A 23,467-nucleotide genomic window follows, 5' to 3' on the forward strand; every position below is an offset into this window, starting at 1 on the left:
GCCCCTCCTGCTGCCCCTCTCCTGCTGCCCCTCCTGCTGCCCCTCCTGCTGCCCCTCCTGCTGTCCCTCTCCTGCTGCCCCTCCTGCTGTCCCTCTCCTGCTGCCCCTCCTGCTGCCCCTCTCCTGCTGCCCCTCCTGCTGCCCCTCCTGCTGCCCCTCCTGCTGTCCCTCTCCTGCTGCCCCTCCTGCTGCCCCTCCTGCTGCCCCTCCTGCTGTCCCTCTCCTGCTGCCCCTCCTGCTGCCCCTCCTGCTGCTCCTCCTGCTGCCCCTCCTGCTGCCCCTCCTGCTGTCCCTCCTGCTGCCTCTCCTGCTGCCCCTCTCCTGCTGCCCCTCCTGCTGCCTCTCCTGCTGCCTCTCCTGCTGCCCCTCCTGCTGCCCCTCTCCTGCTGCCTCTCCTGCTGCCTCTCCTGCTGCCCCTCCTGCTGCCCCTCCTGCTGCCCCTCCTGCTGCTCCTCCTGCTGCCCCTCCTGCTGCCCCTCCTGCTGCCCCTCCTGCTGTCCCTCTCCTGCTGCCCCTCCTGCTGCCCCTCCTGCTGTCCCTCTCCTGCTGCCCCTCCTGCTGCCCCTCCTGCTGTCCCTCTCCTGCTGCCCCTCCTGCTGCCCCTCCTGCTGTCCCTCTCCTGCTGCCCCTCCTGCTGCCCCTCCTGCTGCCTCTCCTGCTGCCCCTCCTGCTGTCCCTCCTGCTGCCTCTCCTGCTGCCCCTCTCCTGCTGCCTCTCCTGCTGCCCCTCCTGCTGCCTCTCCTGCTGCCTCTCCTGCTGCCTCTCCTGCTGCCTCTCCTGCTGCCCCTCCTGCTGCCCCTCTCCTGCTGCCTCTCCTGCTGCCTCTCCTGCTGCCCCTCCTGCTGTCCCTCTCCTGCTGCCCCTCCTGCTGCCCCTCCTGCTGCCCCTCCTGCTGCCCCTCTTCTGCTGCCTCTCCTGCTGCCCCTCTCCTGCTGCCCCTCTCCTGCTGCCCCTCCTGCTGCTCCTCCTGCTGCCCCTCCTGCTGCCCCTCCTGCTGTCCCTCCTGCTGCCTCTCCTGCTGCCCCTCTCCTGCTGCCTCTCCTGCTGCCCCTCTCCTGCTGCCCCTCCTGCTGCCTCTCCTGCTGCCCCTCTCCTGCTGCCCCTCCTGCTGCCTCTCCTGCTGCCCGGGAGCACTGCTGGGGCTGAGGCATTAGCGCGTCTCCGCGCATGCCTGTCAGTGTTGGGGGAGCAGACAGGTGTGGAACTGGGAGCCAGAGGTTCCAGATCTCAAAACTCAACTGGCAACAGTAGCCAGGCAGGTGACATGCGTGAGTGAAGGGGCTGGGTGACTGACATGTGACCTAGGACCCCAGGGATGTCGGTGTGGCGGGTACTTGGCAAACTGGAGGGGATGTGCCTGGTCTAAGGCAGCCACACACTGTTCCAGCTGGTTTGTCATAAAAGGAAGTGGAAATGTTAATAGAACTTCCTATTTTTTTCTAGAGAAGCTGAAAATCCAGATTTTTCAGTGAAACTACCCAATAAAAATGTATTTTGAAACCACTATTTGGGGCCGATTTTGGACTGCAAGACCCTTGTAAGCCCAGCCGACCTGGTCCACGTGCTGGCCGGGGTGTCGCTGTGACAGTGAGGACCGGCCCGCCTTGTCCCGCCGCCTCGCCTCCTCCCTGGCTCCTGTCAGCTTCCTTTCCTGTGCCTCGTCCCGTCCCGAAGGCCAGGCCGCGAGCTCATCTCCCTCCCGGCGCCTCCCACCTTCAGAGAACAGAACTCGGTCTCCTTGCCCCCAGCAGCAGCTGCGGAGGACTCTCCCAGGTGGAGTAAGTAGAGAGGGAGGAGCGGAGGGGGCCCAGGAGGGAGGAAAAGCAGCGTTGGCCCTTACAGCTTCCTCCCTGGGCAGCACCTGCCTGCAGCTGTGAAGCTCTTGTCTGGCAGGGACCCAAGCACAGAGCTGCTGGGGCCGGCAGGCAGGGAGGGGCCTTGAGGGTGGGGCCCTGGCAGCCTGGCACTGCAGGACCCCTGTGGCCCCAGTGTGAGGAACAGGCCTCGCCTAGAAAGTTCCAAGAAATGCCCACCCTGCCTGAAGACCTGGACGATATGAAGTGCATTCTCGTTGCCTCTCTTTCAAACAGCTTACCCAGCATCCTCCAGAAAGTGCCTGGTGAGAGCCCACGAAGCAACGAAAATGGCCGGGGAGCCTGAGGGTGGGAAAAAAAGGGGGGCCCGTATGAAGAACAGGACAATCAGGCACCCAGCCCCGGTAGGAGCAAGTGCCATGAAAACCCGCTTGGCAATCCGTCCTGCACCGATGTGCAGCCTCAAGCTTGCGGGAACCAGGGGTGTCCCGGGAACGGGCAGGATCAGACGGATCCTGAAGCCACGAGAGGCTTGCGGTCTCCCAGGAGCCTGAGCCAGACCCTGGAGGGCCTCTCAGAGAAGAGAGGGGACAAAGTGATGGCCGACGCCTGTGTGGTCCGGACAGTGGCCTCTCACCGCATGTGGCGATTGAGAGCTTGATGTGTGGCTGGTCCCCATGGAGATGTGTTGGTGCGGGAGGTGCAAGATAGATACCAGAGTTTGAAGATTCAGTAATAACCAAAGAAGGTAAAATATGTTATTCACAGTTTTTATATTAATTATATGTTAAAACAATAATATTTTGGTTGTATTGGGTTGAAAGGAAGCATATTGTTAACATTAATTTTGCATATTTCTTTTTACTGTGTTTACTGTGGCTACTAGAGAATTTTACGTTACGTGTGTGGCTCAGATGCTATTTCGAATGGACATGCTTGTCTAGGTGCTGATGTAAGAGCCCCACCCTGGCTGCTCCGTGTCGGACCTCCAGCAGCTGGTCCTACCCGCTCAGCTGTCACCCCTACCCCAGGCAGGAGGCTGAGGAACCACATAGCCGCAGACAAAGGGCCTATAGAGAGTGATGCTGGCAACCCTCCAGTACAGTGGCCGCTCCTAGCCCAGTCTCCTTAGAGACATATGCCCCCGACAACGACAACGGCGAACAGTCAGCTCTGAAGTGACTCGTGCTTACATATGAAAAGCCAAGGCCACTGGCATCTGAGGAAAGCTGGTGACATAACAGACAAGGACCAAAACAATCAGAGAAAAGGAACTCAGAGGAAACAGACCATACCGGAGGCGGGAGGAAGTTGAACAAAGAACCTCAGGAATATCATCAGAGAGATAAAAGATTACATCCGCAAGACACAAACAGGATGCTGAAAGCCGGGAGCATGCGGAGGACAAGGAAGAGGGCGCAGAAATGGAATATAGGATAACCAAGATTTTTTAAAAATTCATAGATGGGTTGGATAAAGACTAGGAATTGCCCAGAAAGCAGGACCCAAAGAGCGAAATTAAAAGTAGGAAGAAACAATGAGAACATGAGAGGTTGATTCCAGGATCTGCATTCTCGGATTAGAAGAGTCAGTGAGAGGATAAAAACCAGAGGGGGGAAAAAACCATCAAATAGATAATGTAGGAATACCGCTTAAGAAATGAAGGATGTGAGTTTCCAGACGGAAGAGCCACCAGCTGCCAGGAAAAAGGATGAACACCCCCCTGTGACATTTTGAAAAAGGTTCCCCATCCCTGCCCCAAGAGAAGGTGACCTTGTCTGAAATAATCCACTCTTTACGTTCTTGCCCACCTCCTTTCTGCCAATCAGAACCTTCCATTTTGAATCCATTCACCTCCAGAGAAGAACCCTTCAGCCTCCTGCCTGGGGTAGAGGTGACAGCTGAGCAGGTAGGACCAGCTGCGGGAGGTCTGGTCCTACAGAGAGATGATCCCTCGGCTCATAGATACAGAGAGATGTATAAGAAGGCTCAAGAAATGAATGACATGGTATGTCCCTAACATCAGATGCCAAAACAGAAGCCTTGAAAATTCTGGGTGAAAATGATCTTTCAATCTAATTTCTATGTTCAGTAAAACTACAAATTAGGTGTGAAAATTAAACAAAGATATTATCAGATATGCAATGCAAAAAAATATACTTTCCATGAACTCTTTCTTTCTTTTTTCCCCATGAACTCTTTCTTAGGCAGATACTGGAGGCTGTGCTCCAGCACAACCAGAGAGAAAACCAAAGAGAGGGGTTCAAGAAATAAAGGGATAAAATTTGTGGAGGAAAATGAAGGAGATTCTCAGCATAGAAGTTAAGGGAGTTGAGCAAATCTAGGGAAAAACAGCCCAAATAGAGCAGGAAGGCAGAAGTCTCTAGAAGGAACATTGGTGAAGTTAAAAAGACAGAACAGACCTAAAATGGAGTCCCTTTTGCTAGGCCCCACCAAGACTTAATTCCTAAACTAATTACAGTGTCAGCCTCTCCCACAAGTGAAATTTTAAGCCAGTCAATCTGAAATTCCCTGGTCAACACTAGTGAGGTCATCTGCCTGATAAGACCTGAGGGGTGGGGTATATATGGCCCCAAATCATTGGGTCTGGCCCTGCCCAGGCATTAGGGGTGATTTAATTAAATGTTTGACCAAATAGAGCAGGCTAATTTTTAAGTTGATAATTTTGTATGGCCCATGAATGATGTTCTAAATATCCAAATGGCCCTTGGCAGGAAAGAGGTTCCCCAAGAGAAGGCAACCTTGCCTGAAATAATCCACTCTTAAAGTTCTTGCCCACCTTCTTTCTGCCTACAAAAACCTCCCATTTTGAATCCACTGAATTTTGTTCTTTAACAGTGAGTGTATTTGGTTGAATAGTGTGCTCTCGAAGCTCATATCTACTCAGAACCTTAGAACCTATTTGGAAAGAGGGTCTTTGCAGGTGTAATTATGTAAAATGAGGTCAACCTTATAAGAATGTCAATCATATTGGGACCTTGATCCAACATGACTGGCATCCTTGTATGAAGACCACAAGAGACACAGAAAGAGAGGAGACATCGAGGGAAGGAGACCATGTAATGATGGAGGCAGAACTTGGAATAATGCAGCTACAAGCCAGCGAACACCAAGGAGGCGAGCAATCCCCAGCGAGGAGAGAGGGGTGGAGCGTATCGTTCCTCAGAGCCCTCAGGAGGAATCCTTGGCGAAACCCTTGGTGCCTGAGAACGTCTGGTCTCCAGAACTGTGAGAGAATAAACCCCTGTTGTTTTACACCTCCAAGTTTGGGGCAGTTTGTTACAACAGCCCTAGGAAACTAATACAACAGGATGAAAACAAACAGGTGGGAACTAACAGATGTGGTGTTGAATTTGATGGTTTGGGAAATGGCACTGGAGAATTTTCCAGTTCTGTTGGGCAATTTGGGAGAATGAATACAGCAATATAAAACAAATAAGTAAATGAAAAATTACTCCATGAAAAATAAATAGCTGAATATTGGAAAATATTGTACACCACTTGGCTCAGTGATAAACAATGTTTACATTGATAAATGATGTTTGCGTTGAATATGATTTAACCAAAAACTGTGAAAAGCTCTAATGGTGGGATAGAGGTAATGGATGAAGAAGTTTTATATCCTTATCTTCTATCATCAGGAGTCAATAAATAATGCTTCATGTGGATAAATTTAAAAAATAGTAGATTATTGTTAAAAGCAAGAGAGTACATAATAAGAGGAACAGTTGTAGAGTTGAAGGATGGAGAAGTGAGGTCAGGAGACTGCTTTTTCGTTACTATTATTATAAGCCTTGTAGTCCTTTGTAATTCTTTAAACCAAGAACATATATACTTTGATAAAAATAGCAATTTCAAAAATTCCCGGCCTCCATTTGGGGGGGGGGGCTCTGGGCAAAGTATGGATTTTGGGGACCACCTGTTCATTGTCTTCAATCTTTAATAGAGAGATGGTGGGAAAGAGAAAATCTAATAATGGCTCAAGTGAGGGTGCTCAGTGTGGTCCCTGGACCAGCAGTGTTATAAATGCAGCGTCTCAGGCTCCACCGCTGGCCGCTGGCTCAGACTCTGGGGCCAGTTGGGTTTGACACTGAGGAGGAGGAAGAAATTTTCCTCTACCCTTCTTGGCTCTTCCAGCTGGTGTAATAATAATCAAATCGGCCTAAGTCAGATCAGCAACAGAAAATACCAAATTTAATTACATATAGAAACCCCACAGACATGAGAGTCAGAGACACCACATGCATGAGAGGCTCCGAGACAGAAAGGGAGCTGGGGTACATATGGCAGTCAGAGACAAAGATGAGGCAAGGTGTCTTGGAGCTTCAGAGGGGAGGAAGTCACTGCAAGATGATAGAAAGAGTAGAGATTCAGTAATTTGAAGTTTGCCCTGCCCTGTAAACAGGTCATAAAAAGTTATTTCTGATAATAACTCTTATTATGGGCAGGGCCCCAAATTTAAATTTGAGAGAGATAAAAATTCTTTATGAGCCCACAGCATCTTGATTGCCTTCAGCTCAAAATAATCCACATGTCAGCGTGGCTCATCTTGGGGAGCCTGTTCTGAACGCCTTCAACATGCCCTCCACGTGACTCTGGTGCCAGCCCCAGCTGCAGCCCCACCAGCCTAAGTTCACTGAGGAGTGGGAACTTGGTTCATGCCCTTAAAAGCCAGACGTGTCACTCTTCTCTGGGTACAGGCTGATACCCCAGACACCTTGTAAAGTGGATAAGTATTAAGCACCTCCACAGTGTTCATTCCTTCTGACTCAGTGACCCACTTCTAGAATTCTGTATAACACATGGAATCAACTTTGCCCATTCATCAGTATGTTTTTATAACAGTGAAAAATTATAAACAACTTAAATGTCCAAATCATAGGTATTTGGTTAGATACATCCACAGAGAAGGAAAGGTGTTTATGGAAGAGTAGAAAGAAGACGGAGCATGCTTGTGTGTTAATGGAAAGAAGCAAGGTTCAAAATTCTTCTTGCAGAATGACCACAACTGTGTGGTGGAAACTGGGAGGAGGAAGAACAGCCTGGGAGAAAACCCCAGAAAATGTTCAATAGATGGGCCTAGGGTACATTTTTTTCTACTTAAAAAATTTTTTTTGCAAAGTTTTACAGTGGGCACGAAAGTTAAACAACCTGCCTCTGTGGAAACAAGTTGAGTACAAATTGAGGAGGGCCACTGCTTTTGCGAGAGAAAGGCATGTCACAGATGGAGAACTGCAGGCCTTCCTGCACGCTCTCCTGGGCTGTGTAGGCAGAGAGCCCGGAGAGAACACCGCTTCTGTTTCATGTGCTGCTCTGTCCCTAGGCCTGGCACATAGAAGATGCTCACTAAATATTTGAGAAAGAAAGGAAGGCTCTCATTGTCTCATTTAAACCTCCTAGAAACCTGTAGGCGATACCACAATGCGAGTTTGTCTTCCTGCTAGATGACCAACCCTCTAAGCTGTGGAAATGGTTTTGGTTTTGTTTTTGTAATCTCTGTAAGCCCCTCTGAACGCCTTCTGAAGTGCTTGAAGAAAATGAGTAAATTATGCTCCTGATATTATAGAGGATGAAACTGCCCATGTCCATACAGCGAAATCCTGGCAGATCTGGCATCAAGGCTCCGTGAGTTGGGCTCCAAGCTGGGTGTTCTATTGGCAGAGTCAGCTGCAGCGGGCAAGTCCTGGCTCCCCGGGCACTCCGGGACTAGCGGCCTATGAGGATATTCAGGGATCACAGAGCCCCACAGCCGCTGCCAGCCAAGCGTCATGGGCTAATCGGGCAGCATTCTGTTCCGAAGCAGGAGGACTACCCTGACGGTCTGATAAGGAGACAGGGCCCTTCCCTGTAGGATTTAGACACGCAGAAAAGAAGTGCAGGGCACTCCTGGTTGGGGCACTTCTTAATTACAAGCACCAAGAAGAAAGAAGGGGAAGCTAGTGGCTGGCACACAGGACTATCCTTGTAAGCCTGTGAGTCACCCCTAGGAACCTGGTTCTCTCTGCAGAGCCCAGTAGGCAACTTACATATGTTTATCAAATGAAAAACTGATGATGGATGGATGGATGGATGGATGGATGGATGGATGTTCATTAACAGCAGGATAGAAGAGGCTTTAAAAATAGGCCATGTTTGAATCCTGGATCTGCCCTTGTCTATAGTGTGAGTTGAGCACTTTATGTCACATCTCTAAGCCAAGGTTTCTCTGAGAGGACTCTGAAGGTTGTGATGATAAAATAATGCATGAAAAGTGCTGAGCTCGCCCTGGCTGGTTTGGCTCAGTGGGTAGAGCATTGGACTACGGACTGAAGGGTCCTGGGTTCGATTCTGGTCAAGGGCACATTCCCAAGTTGCCGGCTCGATCCCCAGTAGAGGGTGTGTAGGAGGCAGCTGTTCAATGGTTCTCTCTCATCATTGTAAGTGCTCAAGAAATGAGAGTTGTGCCCTAGCCAGTTTGGCTCAGTGGATAGAGTGTTAGCCCTTGGACTGAAAGGTTCCTGGTTCGATTCTGGTCAAGGGCACATGCTTCGGTTACGCTGGTCGGGGCCTGTACTGGAGGCAACCAACTGATGTGTCTCTCTCACATCCATGTTTCTCTCTGTGTCTCTCTCCCCCTCCCTTACACATTCTCTCAAAAAAAAAAGGAAAAGAAAAAGAAGTGAAAGTTGTTATTATTCTCATTGATCAGAAAAGAAAGAGGGAAGAGATGTAATGGGGTCTGCAGCTGATTGTCTCGCTATCATTTCCCCTCCTTCCTAGAAACTGAATCCTGATTTCCTTTGAGAAGCTATGTGATTTTAATAGCTTAAGACAATCAGTGTATTCCATTCCCCCAGGCCTCTGTGATTGGTTCAAGGATGTGTATGAGACTTATACTGGTCCAATCAGAACCTCAGGAAATTTGCTGGAAATGCTAGGACATAGCATTCCCAGCAAGTGGAGACGCTGTGCCCCGTTAGATGTAACAAGAAAGCCGGTAGCCCAGAAGCTGGGAGCACTACCAGGAAGCCAAGTAGAGAGACATAAAGAAACGCTGCTGAGCTGCTGAATTCAGCCTCACCTGAAGTTAGTGACCCCTGGGCTTCTCAGTTACATGAGCCAATTAATTTCTTTTATATTTAAATCCTATATAAGCCAGATTTTATGATATCTACAGTCAAAAGCACCCTAACCGATATAGAAAGGAAGCAAAAATGAGGACATCTATATAGAATGTCTAAGGAAGATGAGGCAACAAGTGTTTGGTAGTAGTATCAAATTGTAAACGGCTTCGGGTGCCCAAAATTGGGCTAAATTTTAGCTAATATCTTCCATTTGACAGATAAGTAAACTGAGGCCTGATGGTTAAACAGCAAGTAACTTACCTAAGATGATACAAGTTAATTAACTTTAAATGCGGAGCTGGAACTAGAAACCAACTTCTTCTGACTCAGCGCCCTTTCCCACATACCACTCGGCCACCGTCCCCACAGAGAAACATACCCCATCCGAGGGCGACACAGCCCTGGAGGCACTTCCTTTCTGAGAAGAAGGAGAGGGCGAGGAGGGTGTGAAGGTAGAGGCCCTCCGCCAGCAGCCAGGCGTAGTTGGCCAGGATGCAGTACTGGAAGAAGACCATGACCAGCTTGCAGCCCACCTGGACAGAGAGAGGCAGGTGAGTCCCAGGATGGGCGAGTGTGGGCTGTCCTCTGGTGGCCGCCTCACAGGCAGTGCCAAGGTATGGTAGGGGTCAGGGGCCAGGCCACAGAGTGAGCCCTGGGCCTCACGGCCATCCCCTGTGGCCTCCCACTATCAGAAGACCACAGTTGGCAGGCTCAGTCACGACGGCATCGTGGAAGCAGGAACTGCATTCACATTTTGGAATTGGCTACCAGCTGTAAAATTGTGTCAGATATTGCCCAACCCCTAACTCCCTCATTTTTCAGATGAGGAAACTGAACTAGAGAGGAAAAGGCACATTTAAAGGGTTAAAATCCTTCCGAGCTCAGTATCCCTGGAAATGGATGAAGGGACATGCCAAGTATGATGGGGCAACCTTGATTATAGTGAAAACGGCCCCTGGCTGGTACATGGCATCCGGACCGGAGCCCTCTAACACCTGATGAGGCTGCCACAGTGTCGGCCTTGCAGCAGTGACTCTTACAGTAAGCATGGCCCTTGCGGGATCCCTGGGAGCTATGCCTGTGGGATTGTGGGGTTCTAGGCTAGCGTGGCTCCTATACTCGTCTCATGAGGGTCCCCTTTCCTCTCACTGAGCTGTCCCCCAGGGACAGGACAGCTCCTGGGCTGGCCTGAGGGCTGCTGCATGGACTGCTGCAAGGTCAGGTCCAGAGAGCAGGCGTTCGCACTGCTGCACTGCAGGCCATCTGTGGTTTCACCCTGTGGCCTCCCAGAGGCTCTGACTCCAGGCGTGGCTCATGGTTGGCTCAAAAGTCTGATGTTAGCAGAATCCAAGTAGCTTCCCTGCTGGGCACAGCTGGACTTCTCCACCGCTGGTCAGGGATAAGGCAGGCAGCCTGAATGAGTCCTGACCGCCTCCCACCCCCCCGCCCCGCCCCCGTCTGCTACTGTTACTTCATCTTGGAGACCTCCCTGAGAGTCATGGTTCCCACTGTAGTTTGAGTCAGAAACACACACACACACACACACACACACACACACACAAACACACACACACAAGCACACACACAAAAACTATAAACACAAACCTAACAGGTCAATAAGGAATTCCAGATGTGAATGCTAGAAAGAGGCAGACAGGTGACTGAACCAATTTCAGTTTCCAAACCCCTTCTCCCTCACTTGTGTCTGCTTTGGAGACTGTACTAGTAAAAAACTCAATCCCCCAGCTTCCTTTGCAGTTAAGTATGGTCACCCAACCCAGTTCTAGTCAATAAGAGGTAGGTAGGAGTCTTGGGGAGGGTGTTCTTTCCCAAACAAAAAGTCAAAGCCTCCCAAAGAGAAAAAGTGTTTAACCTTCGACTTAACTCCTTTTTGTCTGGAACGTGGATGTGGGCCTGGGGTTGCAGGAGCCATATGCTAACGTGGTATAAACATGGGATCAAGAATGGCAGAGCACAAAGAGGGACAAGGGCTGTGTCCTTCATGGCATCATGGAGCCATGGTGCCAGCCCTGGGTTGCCCATCTATGGACTGCGTACTGGGGAACAACCCCCCTGTCTAGGCCACAGGCGGATAATTTTCTGTTACGTGCACTAAAGGGGTTCCCATGGGCACAAAGTGATATAACAATGAATAAAGACGCATCTGAGCACATTCAGAAGAGGAAGAGGGTTAGATTGAACCAAGCATGATGGTTTCACTGCAGACCTGTGTGTGCAGACATACACGCATATGCTTCCCCCTTCTTTCTACAGCCAACCCAACCCTCTCTAGACTTAGTCATCCGTCTACAGCGGGACTTGGCAAGAGTAGGGAAAGGAGGATCCTTGCTATATATCTCAGCCTCAGAGTGGCTAATCCCGGACCTGGGAGCCGAGTGGCAACCCCCAGTGGCTTCCCCATAAGCCAAGCTCATACAGGACCCAGCCTGCATGTGGGGGCGTGGAGCTCTCCCTGCACCTCCTGGCCCGGCCCCAGCTCTTGGCCCTCTACCATGGGCATTAGTGCCGTCTCAGCAGGGACTCTGGGAGGAACAAGGCTACCACCCTCTCCAAAGTGAGCCACGCCCTGGGGCACGGAGGCACTTTACCCTGTGGGTTTCACAGTGGTCATCATCGTCTGAGAAGAGCACAGCATCTTTGATGAAGTTGGACAGGGAGCGCAGGATGAAGGACACGAACAGGTGCATGTGGATGTAGTTGCGGGTGCAGTGGAGCCTCCTGGAGGGAGAGAAAGCAGGGCCATAGGGGCCCGAGCTGGGAGGAGCCAGGGTGCAGCAGGCCCACCCCTCCCCCAGTGCACAGGGTAACCAGGTCCTGGACACAGCTCTTCCCAGGTGACACATTTCTCTGTATTGCTTTGTTAGTACAATCTGCATAAGAACCCAGGTCCCCAGGTGCTCAGTCTACTCTGTCTCATGCTGTAATAATAATATTAACAAAAGCTGGGTCACAGGAGCAGAATTATATTCTTCCTTGACCTACTGCATCTCTAGCTTCTAGAATTGTTCAGAAGGGATGGGGGAGAGGGGTCCAAGAGGAGAGCAGCACAGAGAGAACACGGGCTTCAGGGAGAAGACAGACCTGGTCTCTGCTGCTGTCAGTTGTATGACCTGGAGCTAGTCTTGTGAGTTACATGACCTGGAGCTAGCCTTGTCAGTTATATAACCTGGAGCTAGACTTGTCAGTTATATGACCTGGAGCTAGCCTGGTCAGTTATATAACCTGGAGCTAGCTTTGTCAGTTATATGACCTGGAGCTAGCCTGGTCAGTTATATGACCTGGAGCTAGCCTGGTCAGTTATATAACCTGGAGCTAGACTTGTTAGTTATATGACCTGGAGCTAGCCTGGTCAGTTATATGACCTGGAGCTAGCCTTGTCAGTTATATAACCTGGAGCTAGCCTTCCTAGTTGTATGACCTGAAGCTAGCCTGGTCAGTTATATGACCTGGAGCTAGCCTTCCTAGTTATATGACCTGGAGCTAGCCTTGTCAGTTATATGACCTGGAGCTAGCCTTCCTAGTTATATGACCTGGAACTAGCCTTCCTAGTTATATGACCTGGAACTAGCCTTCCTAGTTATATGACCTGGAGCTAGCCTTCCTAGTTATATGACCTGGAGCTAGCCTTGTCAGTTATATGACCTGGAGCTAGCCTTCCTAGTTATATGACCTGGAACTAGCCTTCCTAGTTATATGACCTGGAACTAGCCTTCCTAGTTATATGACCTGGAGCTAGCCTTCCTAGTTATATGACCTGGAGCTAGCCTTCCTAGTTATATGACCTGGAACTAGCCTTCCTAGTTATATGACCTGGAACTAGCCTTCCTAGTTATATGACCTGGAGCTAGCCTTCCTAGTTATATGACCTGGAGCTAGCCTTGTCAGTTATATGACCTGGAGCTAGCCTTCCTAGTTATATGACCTGGAACTAGCCTTCCTAGTTATATGACCTGGAACTAGCCTTCCTAGTTATATGACCTGGAACTAGCCTTCCTAGTTATATGACCTGGAACTAGCCTTCCTAGTTATATGACCTGGAACTAGCCTTCCTAGTTATATGACCTGGAGCTAGCCTTCCTAGTTATATGACCTGGAACTAGCCTTCCTAGTTATATGACCTGGAGCTAGCCTTCCTAGTTATATGACCTGGAGCTAGCCTTCCTAGTTATATGACCTGGAACTAGCCTTCCTAGTTATATGACCTGGAGCTAGCCTTCCTAGTTATATGACCTGGAGCTAGCCTTGTCAGTTATATGACCTGGAGCTAGCCTTCCTAGTTATATGACCTGGAACTAGCCTTCCTAGTTATATGACCTGGAACTAGCCTTCCTAGTTATATGACCTGGAGCTAGCCTTCCTAGTTATATGACCTGGAGCTAGCCTTCCTAGTTATATGACCTGGAACTAGCCTTCCTAGTTATATGACCTGGAACTAGCCTTCCTAGTTATATGACCTGGAGCTAGCCTTCCTAGTTATATGACCTGGAGCTAGCCTTGTCAGTTATATGACCTGGAGCTAGCCTTCCTAGTTATATGACCTGGAACTAGCCTTCCTAGTTATATGACCTGGAACTAGCCTTCCTAGTTATATGACCTGGAACTAGCCTTCCTAGTTATATGACCTGGAACTAGCCTTCCTAGTTATATGACCTGGAACTAGCCTTCCTAGTTATATGACCTGGAGCTAGCCTTCCTAGTTATATGACCTGGAACTAGCCTTCCTAGTTATATGACCTGGAGCTAGCCTTCCTAGTTATATGACCTGGAGCTAGCCTTCCTAGTTATATGACCTGGAACTAGCCTTCCTAGTTATATGACCTGGAGCTAGCCTTCCTAGTTATATGACCTGGAGCTAGCCTTCCTAGTTGTATGACCTGAAGCTAGCCTTGTGAATTATATGACCCGGAGCTAGCCTTGTGAATTATATGACCTGGAGCTAGCCTTCCTAGTTATATGACCTGGAGCTAGCCTTCCTAGTTATATGACCTGGAACTAGCCTTGTGAATTATATGACCTGGAGCTAATCTTATGAGTTATATGACCTGGAGCTAGCTTGTCAGTTATATAACCTGGAGCTAGACTTGTTAGTTATATGACCTGGAGCTAGCCTTGTCAGTTATATGACCTGGAGCTAGTCTTTTCACTCCCATAGCCTGTTTCCTATTCTGCTGTCAGGGACAGAGGTCTGTTACTTCTTCCCATTGGCCAGGTACCAGACCAGACTTTCTTAGGGGGAACCCACTCCAACTCTGGTAGGTTTGACTCCACCCTTTCACCCTCATGACAGACCTGACCAATTGAAGCTCTCCAATCCTGGCCACAGTGATTGGCTCAGGGTTGGGCATGTGACCCAAGTTGGGCCTATGAGAATTCCCCCAGGACTTTCATTGCATCTAATGGGGAAGAGACTTTCTTTGTGCTGGTGTTGCAGAATGATAGAATGTACCCCTGCAGCTGCTGGTGGCTGTCTCTGCTCCCCTGCAGAAAGTCTACCCCAGGATGAGGCCAGTGCAAGTGGAAAAATGGAGGGAGACCAACCTAGTTGTGCCAATACCCTTGGGTGCCTAGATTCAGCCAGATGCCCCTGAACTTGTCAATTATGTGGGTCAGGTCACCTTTGTTTGAAGGTTTCTGTTTCTTGCAACCAAGAGTCTGGCTAACATACCTGTAAAGTTAGGGCAATAGCATTGAGTGAACATTAGAGATAACAACGTGTAAAGCAACTGATACGGTAAGTTCCTAGCAATGCTCAGTAAATGTTGAGTGAATAAAGGAATGAACAGGGTCACAAACTTCACAGGAAGGTCAGTCACAGGAACGTCTGCCACAGGTCCGCTTAGATCAAGAGGTGACAAAGTGGCCCACCCTCTGGCCCGAGCAGTTAAAAGAGGTGCAAAGTCTGTGTCCAGGGAAGGCTGGGGAGATGGAGAGCTGCTCACGTGTTCTCACCTGAAAGAACAGAGGATGCTGAGAGCAACCAGGAGCATCACCAGGGAGGAGCTATAGCCCACGGTGTACATGACCTTCAGCTTCAGCAGGTACTCGTGCTGCAGAGAGAGGCGTGTGTCAGCCCCACCCGCCCACCTGGCTGGCTCTGCTCTCTTCTGCCTCGGAGTGCACCTGCCTCAGGCTGCTTGAATCCCTTCAACCCAAACTGCCAAGGGCACCAATTCATAGACTCACAACATCTTGGCTTTGGAACTCAAACTTATATCCCTCTTACCTCACCCTGAATTTAAAGGCTCTGCTTGAATACCTCTAGGGACGAGGTGCTCACTGCCTTCCAAGGAATAAGGAAGTCATTTGGTATACAGCAGTGCAAAATACTAGGTATTTTTTTCTCATCTAAAGCTAAAACCTATTATTTTTTGAATTGCACTTATTGTTTCTTAAACCATTTAAAATAAACTGTACCCAAGGCCTGTCCTTATTTTTAAAAAATAAGCTTTTCAGTTTAGAATAGTTTTAGTATAACAGAAAAGTTATGAAGACCTTACGGAGAGGCCTGTCATTTATAATACAGCTATTCCACCAATCTGTAACTCACTTATTTTCTCAGCATTAAATGTTCCCTGTGTCATTAATCTCTTTCCACCTCCTTCACCATTTTGCTCAAATAATATGCTCCAATTTGTCAATGTCCTTATTAAATAAAATACCCAGAACTGGATAGCTGAAAAGCTCCAGAGGTATCCTCTCACCAGGAAGCAGTAGAATGGGCCCATCACCTCCCCTGATCTAAACACTGCACTCCTGTTAATGTGACCAAGCAGGCACTTACTTGTCCAGTAGCCACTTCACACTCTTGGTTCATCTTTGATTCAAAAAGATCTCAATGGAATAGAATAAATTGACATATAGAGATAAATGTAAAGACCTGCATTTAGGTTAAAAAAAATAAATTGTATAACAGCCTTAAAAATAATCAAGGAAGTAAAAATTTAAAAAATAATACTATACCATTTTTTAATCAACCAAATTAAGAAATATTTGGAAGTAATCATATTCTATGCTGGTGAAGGTACGGTGGGAGTGGAAATTGTTCAATCTCTCTGGAAAGTATCAGGGACTAAGAACCTTTGAAATAGGCTTTACTTCTACCAACAGGAATTAATTCTAAGAATTAATCAGACATATCTACACTAATAAAAGAGAAAAATGGTAATTGGCGTACGACGATACCCTTTTCATTGGCTGATCAGGGCTATATGCAAATTAACTGCCAACTATGATTGGCAGTTAACTGCCAACTAAGATTGGCAGTTAACTGCCAACAAGATGGCGGCTAATTTGCATATGTAGGCACAATGCAGGGAGGTGAAAGGGAAAGCAGGAAGAAGCCCCCTGCCACTGACAGTGATCGGAAACCCAGGGGGAGGTAAGAGCTGGGGGGCAGGGCAAAGGCAGCCCTGGGGCCGCCTTTGCCCTGCCCCCCAGCCATGATCGGAGAATCAGGCGCCTTTGCCGCCCTGGCCAGTGATAGCAGGAAGTAGGGGTGGAGCCAGCGATGGGAGCTGGGCACGGTCGAAGCTGGCAGTCCCGGGAGCTAGGGGTCCCTTGCCTGGGCCTAAAGCGAAGCCCACAATCGCGGTGCCCCCCACTGCCACTGCGGGTCCCCGCTGCCTAGGCCAGCGGCGTTAGGCCTGGGCAGGGGTGGAGCCTGCAACCGCGGGGAGCTGGGGGTCCCCTGCCCAGGCCTGACACCTCTGCCGGAGGCCTCAGGCCTGGTCAAGGGGCCAATCTGGTGATTGGTGATCGGAGGGTGATGAGGGTCAACTCCTCTGGCTGAGGCATCAGGCCTGGGTGGGGGGCAGAGCCGGGGATTGGGGGGATATGATGGTCCCCTTGCCCAGGCCTGAAGCCTGGGTCAGAGGCGTCAGGCTTGGGCGGGGGGTGGAGCAAGCGATCAGAGGGAGATGGGGGTCCCCTGCCCAGGCATGATTCCTGGGCCAGAGGCCTCAGGCCTGGGTTGGGGGCAGAACCAGTGATGGGGGGAAATGAGGGTCCCCTGCCCAGGCCTGACGCCTCTGTCAGAGGCGTCAGGCCTGGGCAAGGGGCCGATCCTGCGATTGGAGGGTGATGGGGGTCAACGCCTGAGGGCTCCCAGTATGTGAGAGGGGGCAGGCTGGGCTGAGGGACACCCCCCCACACACACACACACCCAGTGCACGAATTTCGTGCACCGGGCCCCTAGTAATGCATATTTATATATAAATATATTTATCAGAACTATTTTGATGAAAAACATTCAAATGCCCAACAATAGAATAGTTAACTAATTATTTTATTTTTTTAAACTAAATTATTTTAAATCCAAATTATTTTAATGTTAGGCCACCACTAAAATGCTGCTTACCAAGAGTTTGAAAAGATGTCAGGACATGCTAAGACCGTAATGTCATGGAAAAGACAGAATACAATTCACATGATAGTAGATACCCTCTCTGCAAAAAAGTGTTATGTCAAGTTACATGAAATCGCCCCTTGTTGTAGATAAAAAATGACTAGATATGGACGTTTCATGTAGTCCAATCTCATACATGCTTAGAAACAAGATAGTTAGGAGATGTGTTAGAGGTTAATACCAGTTCGCTTTGGATGATAAGTTGGTGGATAGCGCTGTTGTTTTCAGTTGTGTTTTTCTACACCTTTCATTTTGCTACAGTGGGTCAGTCATACTTTGTAACCGGAAGAAAAGGGGTATTTGATTTAAAAACAAAACAGGCGCAGGAATAGTATTGGGGAAACCGGCTGGCTGACAGCTATTCATATGAAAATGACCTTGAGGCCGAATGGCCAAAGCTTCAAGTGCTAGGGAAGTGTCCTGCAGAAAGAACACAGGCTTCAGAGCCAGAAACAAGGGTTCCAAACTCAGCACTCTTACCAGCTGTGTGACCCTGGGCAAATTACTTAACTTCTCTGAGCCTCAGATTCCTCATCTGTAAATAATATCTACCTTGCAGGCTTGTTGGAAGAACAAATAGTATCAGGTAGAGTGTCTAGAATAGACAATGGCTGGCACTTAGAAGACAGGCAGGGCATGTTAATTTTCCCCACCTCCACCCTCCACCCCCATCATCCACCCTTCAACATGACTCAGCACTGTGCAATTGCTGTTCGAGATTATGTTATGAAGTATGAGGTATGAGGTAGCTGTTGGAAAAACTCTGCCTGCTCCCGGTTACATAGTGGAGTGCTGGGGAGCAGCCGGCCACATTGGGACATCTGGAGTGTTTGGTCCAGTCTGGGAGTGTTATTTTAAGAGGCACATTAATAAACTGGAGTATTCCCAGAGAAGGCTGATCTTGTCACCTGAAGAGCACATGATTACACTGCGTACACTACAGCCAGAGGGATAAACAAACCCCGGGGAGGACATTCTCAGGTCGATGGGCAGTAGAAGCAGAGTAAGACCTAATGTGTGAGCTCTGGTGGGGGGACGTTACCAGAAAGCAGGTTTGACTCTGAGTGACCAAAAACTTTCTGGCAGCAAGAGGTGACCTCTGACAGGATGGCTGCCTTGTGACATCGAGCTTCCCCACTGATGCCACTGCAGTCCCAGGAGCCAGGAGCCACCTTAGAGGCACAAGGCAGAGAGCCAGAAGGGCAGTAGGTTGCATCAGATTAATGGTTCCTAGACCTTTAATCAGAGAGCAGTGAAGTATCAAAACATTGGAGGACCCACACGAGCCCCATAGCGGAGGGTGTTGCCTCACCCTCGGGGACGCCTGGTTTCGCAGCCCTCAGTTTAGGAGCAGTTTGGGGCAGCCTATGGCAGCATGAGGAGGCCCAGGTGACAGCGCAGTGTTCAGGCTGAGTATTCTGTACTGGCCTGTGGCTGGGGTCATTGTCCACCTCTGACCCTCAGGACACATGGGCCAGCTCTCATGCAGACCTGGTCCTGCCCTGTGTCTTTAAGGTCTGACCCAGAAAGAGTCCTGTTCCCAGGAGGCCTGATGCAACCTCAGTGTCTCTCTGCCCATGACAGTTGCAACTACTGCACCGCGTGCCAGAACGCGAGTCCAGGATCCTCACTGCTCTCCATCAAGGGTCAAGTTACCTATCACTCTGCTTTGTATTCGGACTGGGCCACCTTCCTTCTGCATCCTCTAGATTGGGGTCACCAGGCTTTTCCCATACAGGGCAAGTAGTAAATATTTTAGGCTTTGGGTGCCATAAGATCTCTTTTGCAACTAAATCAATTCTATCCTTGTAGTGCAAATGGATGTGGCTGTGTTTCAATAAAACTTTATTTGCAAAAGCAGGTGGTGGATCCAATTTGGCCCAAGGGCTGTAGCTTGCCAACCTCTGCTGTAGGTAAGCAAATCCCATCTTATTTGTTCAAGTGATATCTTTGCCTGGTCTTTCTGCCAGTCTGAGTCCACTCTGTCAATAATATTTGTCAATAATAGAGAGGTATGTGCCAAGTAAGGAAGTTGAGAGAAAACCAACAAATCCAGACTTTCACCATCATTTGATTAAAAGAAAAAAGAATTTCAGCAATAATAAATGGGATGATCAGCCCTGGTTGGGTGATTCAGTTGGTTAGAGAGCTGTCCTGTACACCAAAAAGATTGCAGGTTCGATTCCCGGTCATGGCACATACCCAGGTTGGGGGTTTGATGCCCAGTCTGGACACATGCAGGAGGCAACCAATTAATGTGTCTGACTCACATCAATGTTTCTCTCTCCCTCCCTTCCATTCTATCCAAAAATCAATAGGCAAAATATACCATTGTGTGAGGATTAAAAAGAAGAAGGAAAATAAAACCCTTCCTCTTTTGCTAAATCTAATGGGAAAAAACACATATCATCCTGAGAGGATTAAAAATAAATAAATAAATAAATAAATAAATAAATAAATAAATAAATAAGAAGGATGGTTCAAATCTCAGAATAAAAGACAAATTGTGTGCTGATTTGTGGACCAGCATTTATGGGCCATTGTGAGTCATATGGTCTGGAACCCTTCCAATCCTAGGAGCTTTTTAGTTTTTTCTTAATGTGAGCTGAAGCCAAGTAGGTCTCCTTTCCACTATTTCTGGACAATCATTGTCTGAGGTAAGTCCAACTTTGCATTAACCCCTTTCCGCCTCAGTTTCCTCACCTGCAAAATGGAGAACATGATGAACTTACACCGAACGCTTTTCAGCATTAATGTGATTGTGCAGTAAGCAGCTGGCACGAGGTGGATGTTCAGCCCAACACTGAGCATTAGTGGGCACCTGATAGGGGCCAGGCATCGTGCTGGGTGATGGGGCTGGGAAATGACTCTTTGCAATCTGTCACTGCTGTGTTTCCATGCTTAGCCCCGGGCCTTGCCCAAATGTTTGTCAAGTATTGAATGGAGGCTTTTGAGGAGCTCATATTTTAGTGAGCGAGATGGGTGCCCATGGACATGCTGATGACTTTATAGAATATGGTAATAGCTGGAGGCTAACATGGTCAGGGAGCCCCTCTTGGGGGACAGGCAGCAGCAGCTTTCTGGGGTTGATGCTCTGGAGTGGAGTTTTAAAGTTTGTGGAGGAGCCGTCAGGAAAAGCGAGGAGGGAAGGGTTCTCTGAAATTGACAGCTCCTTCAGGAGGCACCCGGAGAAGTTCAGCCCACGGCTCACGGTGTCCTCTCTCAACCCAGGACTGGCTACCCTGGGGCTGGGCTCTCTCTTTTGAGAGCGAACACTGACTGAGCACTTACTATGGCCAGGCACCCAGCTCACCATTTCCATGGATTAACTCATTTAGTTCTCTGGGCAAGCCTGTGAAGTCAGAATGATTATTAACCCCATTTCCCTGATGAAGAAATGAGGCACAGAGGAGTAAAGTCGCCCACACCCCACCAAGGTCACAGGCCAGGGCTGAGACTCACCAGCCTGGTCTGAGCATGTAGCCACCACATAGCTTCTCTTTTGGTTTCATGACCAAATCCCCCGACTCATGGCAGCATATGGCAGTCCACCTGTGCCATGGCCCACAGAGCCCCAGGTGATGTGCCGGACAAAAGTGGGTGGGAGCCGCAGCCCAGGTCACTGTCCTTGGCCAGGTGCTGGGACCTCTCCCCCTGTAGGGCCCTTCCAGGGAGGTTGACAGGCTTACCCGCTTCTCATCGGTCTTGAACGAGTCATTCACGTTAACCCCACAGGCCAGGTCAGGCCTGGGGAAGATTTCTGACCAGCCGCCCGGCGTGCAGTTTCGAAACATGGAACCTGTGGATGCCAAGCATGCTATGTGTGAGCTGTGGGGACCAGAGACAGAGGCTGGGCCTCCTGGGCGCCCTCAGCAATGCCTTAGGGGCAGCCCGGAGCTTCCTCTGCCACTTTGTCCCCAGCTGCCTTGCTCTGAACCAGAGTCCACTCCAGTTGGCTCAGTTGATCCTTGAAGGATACATAGGTCTGTCCGTCAGTACAAGTGGAGGGAGAGGTAGTAGGCAGCTGGGCCTAGAAGGGGCAAAGACCTGGTGTGTGTGTGTGTGTGTGTGTGTGTGTGTGTGTGTGTGTGAGAGAGAGAGAGAGAGAGAGAGAGAGAGAGAGAGAGAGAGAGAGCTGCTGATCCCTGACACTCGATCTACAAATTAGCAAACATCCCTCCCAGCCTCCAGTCACCGCTTGTCTTCCTCCCACCGCCTCACCCACACTCACGGCCACTGTGCCAGGCACCAGGGTGCACGAGGAGGGACTGGCCAGGGCGCAGCACTCAGTGGCGCCAACAACAACTCAACCAGAGCCAGGCCCCAGGTGTCCCGGCCACAGCAGCCTTCAGGGTCCCTGCTCCGGGGCCAGCCCACTCCAAGGCTCTCTGAGACCCCTGTTCACTCCCACCTGCCCCCTCACCCTTCCCTCCGCAGGCTCCAAACTCAGCTCCAAGGTCCCTCAATGCTCACGGAAGGCCTTCCTCTGCCTGCCTTCCCCCCGCCGCTGGCTGACCTGCACCACTGGCATCTGGAGCTCCCTGCCCAGCTCCAGCACAGGCTGTACCCCATGTCCTCATATGGGGTGCAGTGGCTTCCCGGCCTCCCCTAGCAGGTGATTTCTGAGGGCTCCTCGCGCCAGCCCAGAGTCCCTGGTCTCCAAACATTGGCTGGCTGGCTGGAGAAGCAGATGAGGGGTGAAGAGCCTGCTCTGAGCTCTCCATGGGGGAGAGGGGAGACCTTGCCCACCAAGAGCCTGTAGAGCAGGAGCTGGAGCACTGGGGGAGGGGAGCTGCCAGCCAAGGGGGGGCCTTGGAGAGCCACCAGGAGCTTCCCTCCTTGGGACAACAGGCTCAGCTGCATCGCCACTCTGGCTGCCAAGAGGGCTGAGTTCCGGTCCCCGGGTCTGGCTGGTTGGGTGCTGCAGGGGTGCAGGGAGTTGATCACAGCCCTGACACTGCTTTTGCTCTCATCTGTACCCTGTCCGGGGGCCCCTGAAGCCCCCCAGCTGGGCTGGCATGTGCCTTCTGACAAGCTCCAGGTTTGGCTCACTGGCTCTCAGGGTTTAGGCTCAAGCAGATTCCACTGAGCTGGAGAAATATGAGTGTACTAACTAGTATTTCCAGGACCAGCCAATGCGAACGTGCGGATGCTGATCTAATCGTCAGAGGGCCCAGTGAGGCAGGCGCTGCTGGCCATTTTACAGATGAGAAAACCAAGGCTCCGAATAGGGTAACAGTGCCCAGCCAGGACATGTCCCATCACTGTATTGCCCTCCAGCCTGGCCCCCTCCCTGCAGACCCAGGGGCAGCTTCCAGCAGCAGGAGACCATGGGCTTAATGCCTCACAGGTAAGGGTCCTTGACAGGTTCACCTCAAGGAGCCCTGAAAGCACGGTCAGTGTTTGTGTGCACACGCATGGTGTGGTCCCAGGACCCTTATCAGGTTAGGAACCTCTGCTGCTTTAAGGCTGCAATCCCCACTAAGACAGAGGGGCAAGAGGGCCTACCTGGCCCCCCTCCCCACCTCACCCCTCCAGGGAGTGGGTTTTTAAGGAACTTTGGAAGACCGGTGCCCTTTTAAGACTCAAAGGGATGCATCCTAGAGGAACATTCTAGGCCTGCCACACACAGAGAAATATCTGGGGCAGAATCCAGCCGCAGTTTCTCCAGTCACAGACACCACTTCTGTCTGGGCCCATGCAGTGGGTGTTCTGGGATAGAATTAAGTTACTATTAGTCTCTTCTTACTAAAGGAGGGCTCACCCTAGTTGGCTTGGCTCAGTGGATAGAGCCTCGGCCTGAGGCCTGAAGGGTCCCGGGTTTGAGGGCCCCATTTCCCACATCCCTTGCAACTAGGAGTCGCCACATTCCGCTCAAGGGCACATGCCTGGGTTGCGGGCTGATCCCCAGTAGGGGGCGTGCAAGACGCAGCAGATCAATGATTCTCTCTCATTATTGATGCTTCTATCTCTCTCTCCCTCTCCCTTCCTTTCTGAAAATAAAAATATATTTTAAAAAATAAACAAATAAATAAATGAAAGAGGGCTCCAGAACACCGGCTTGTTCTCACTGGGCACCCTTCCTGGGTCGGGGTGGGGAGTCC

At 50.0% G+C, this 23,467-nt stretch overlaps 1 protein-coding gene across 1 annotated transcript in view; it reads right to left on the reverse strand.

Annotated features, from left to right (window-relative positions):
• SCTR (secretin receptor) overlaps positions 1-23,467 on the reverse strand; it is an 80,674-nt gene that overhangs the window by 13,976 nt on the left and 43,231 nt on the right. The window contains exons 4-8 of the mRNA XM_081095454.1: positions 21,053-21,162; positions 14,909-15,006; positions 11,548-11,677; positions 9,318-9,471; positions 2,096-2,156 (exon numbers count right to left, since the gene is read on the reverse strand). Coding sequence (XP_080951580.1) covers positions 2,096-2,156; positions 9,318-9,471; positions 11,548-11,677; positions 14,909-15,006; positions 21,053-21,162 — 553 coding nt within the window. The remainder of the gene's footprint in view (positions 1-2,095; positions 2,157-9,317; positions 9,472-11,547; positions 11,678-14,908; positions 15,007-21,052; positions 21,163-23,467) is intronic.

This window comes from Myotis nattereri (genome assembly GCF_964212035.1).
Source record: "Myotis nattereri genome assembly, chromosome: 7".
Lineage (NCBI taxonomy): Eukaryota > Metazoa > Chordata > Mammalia > Chiroptera > Vespertilionidae > Myotis > Myotis nattereri.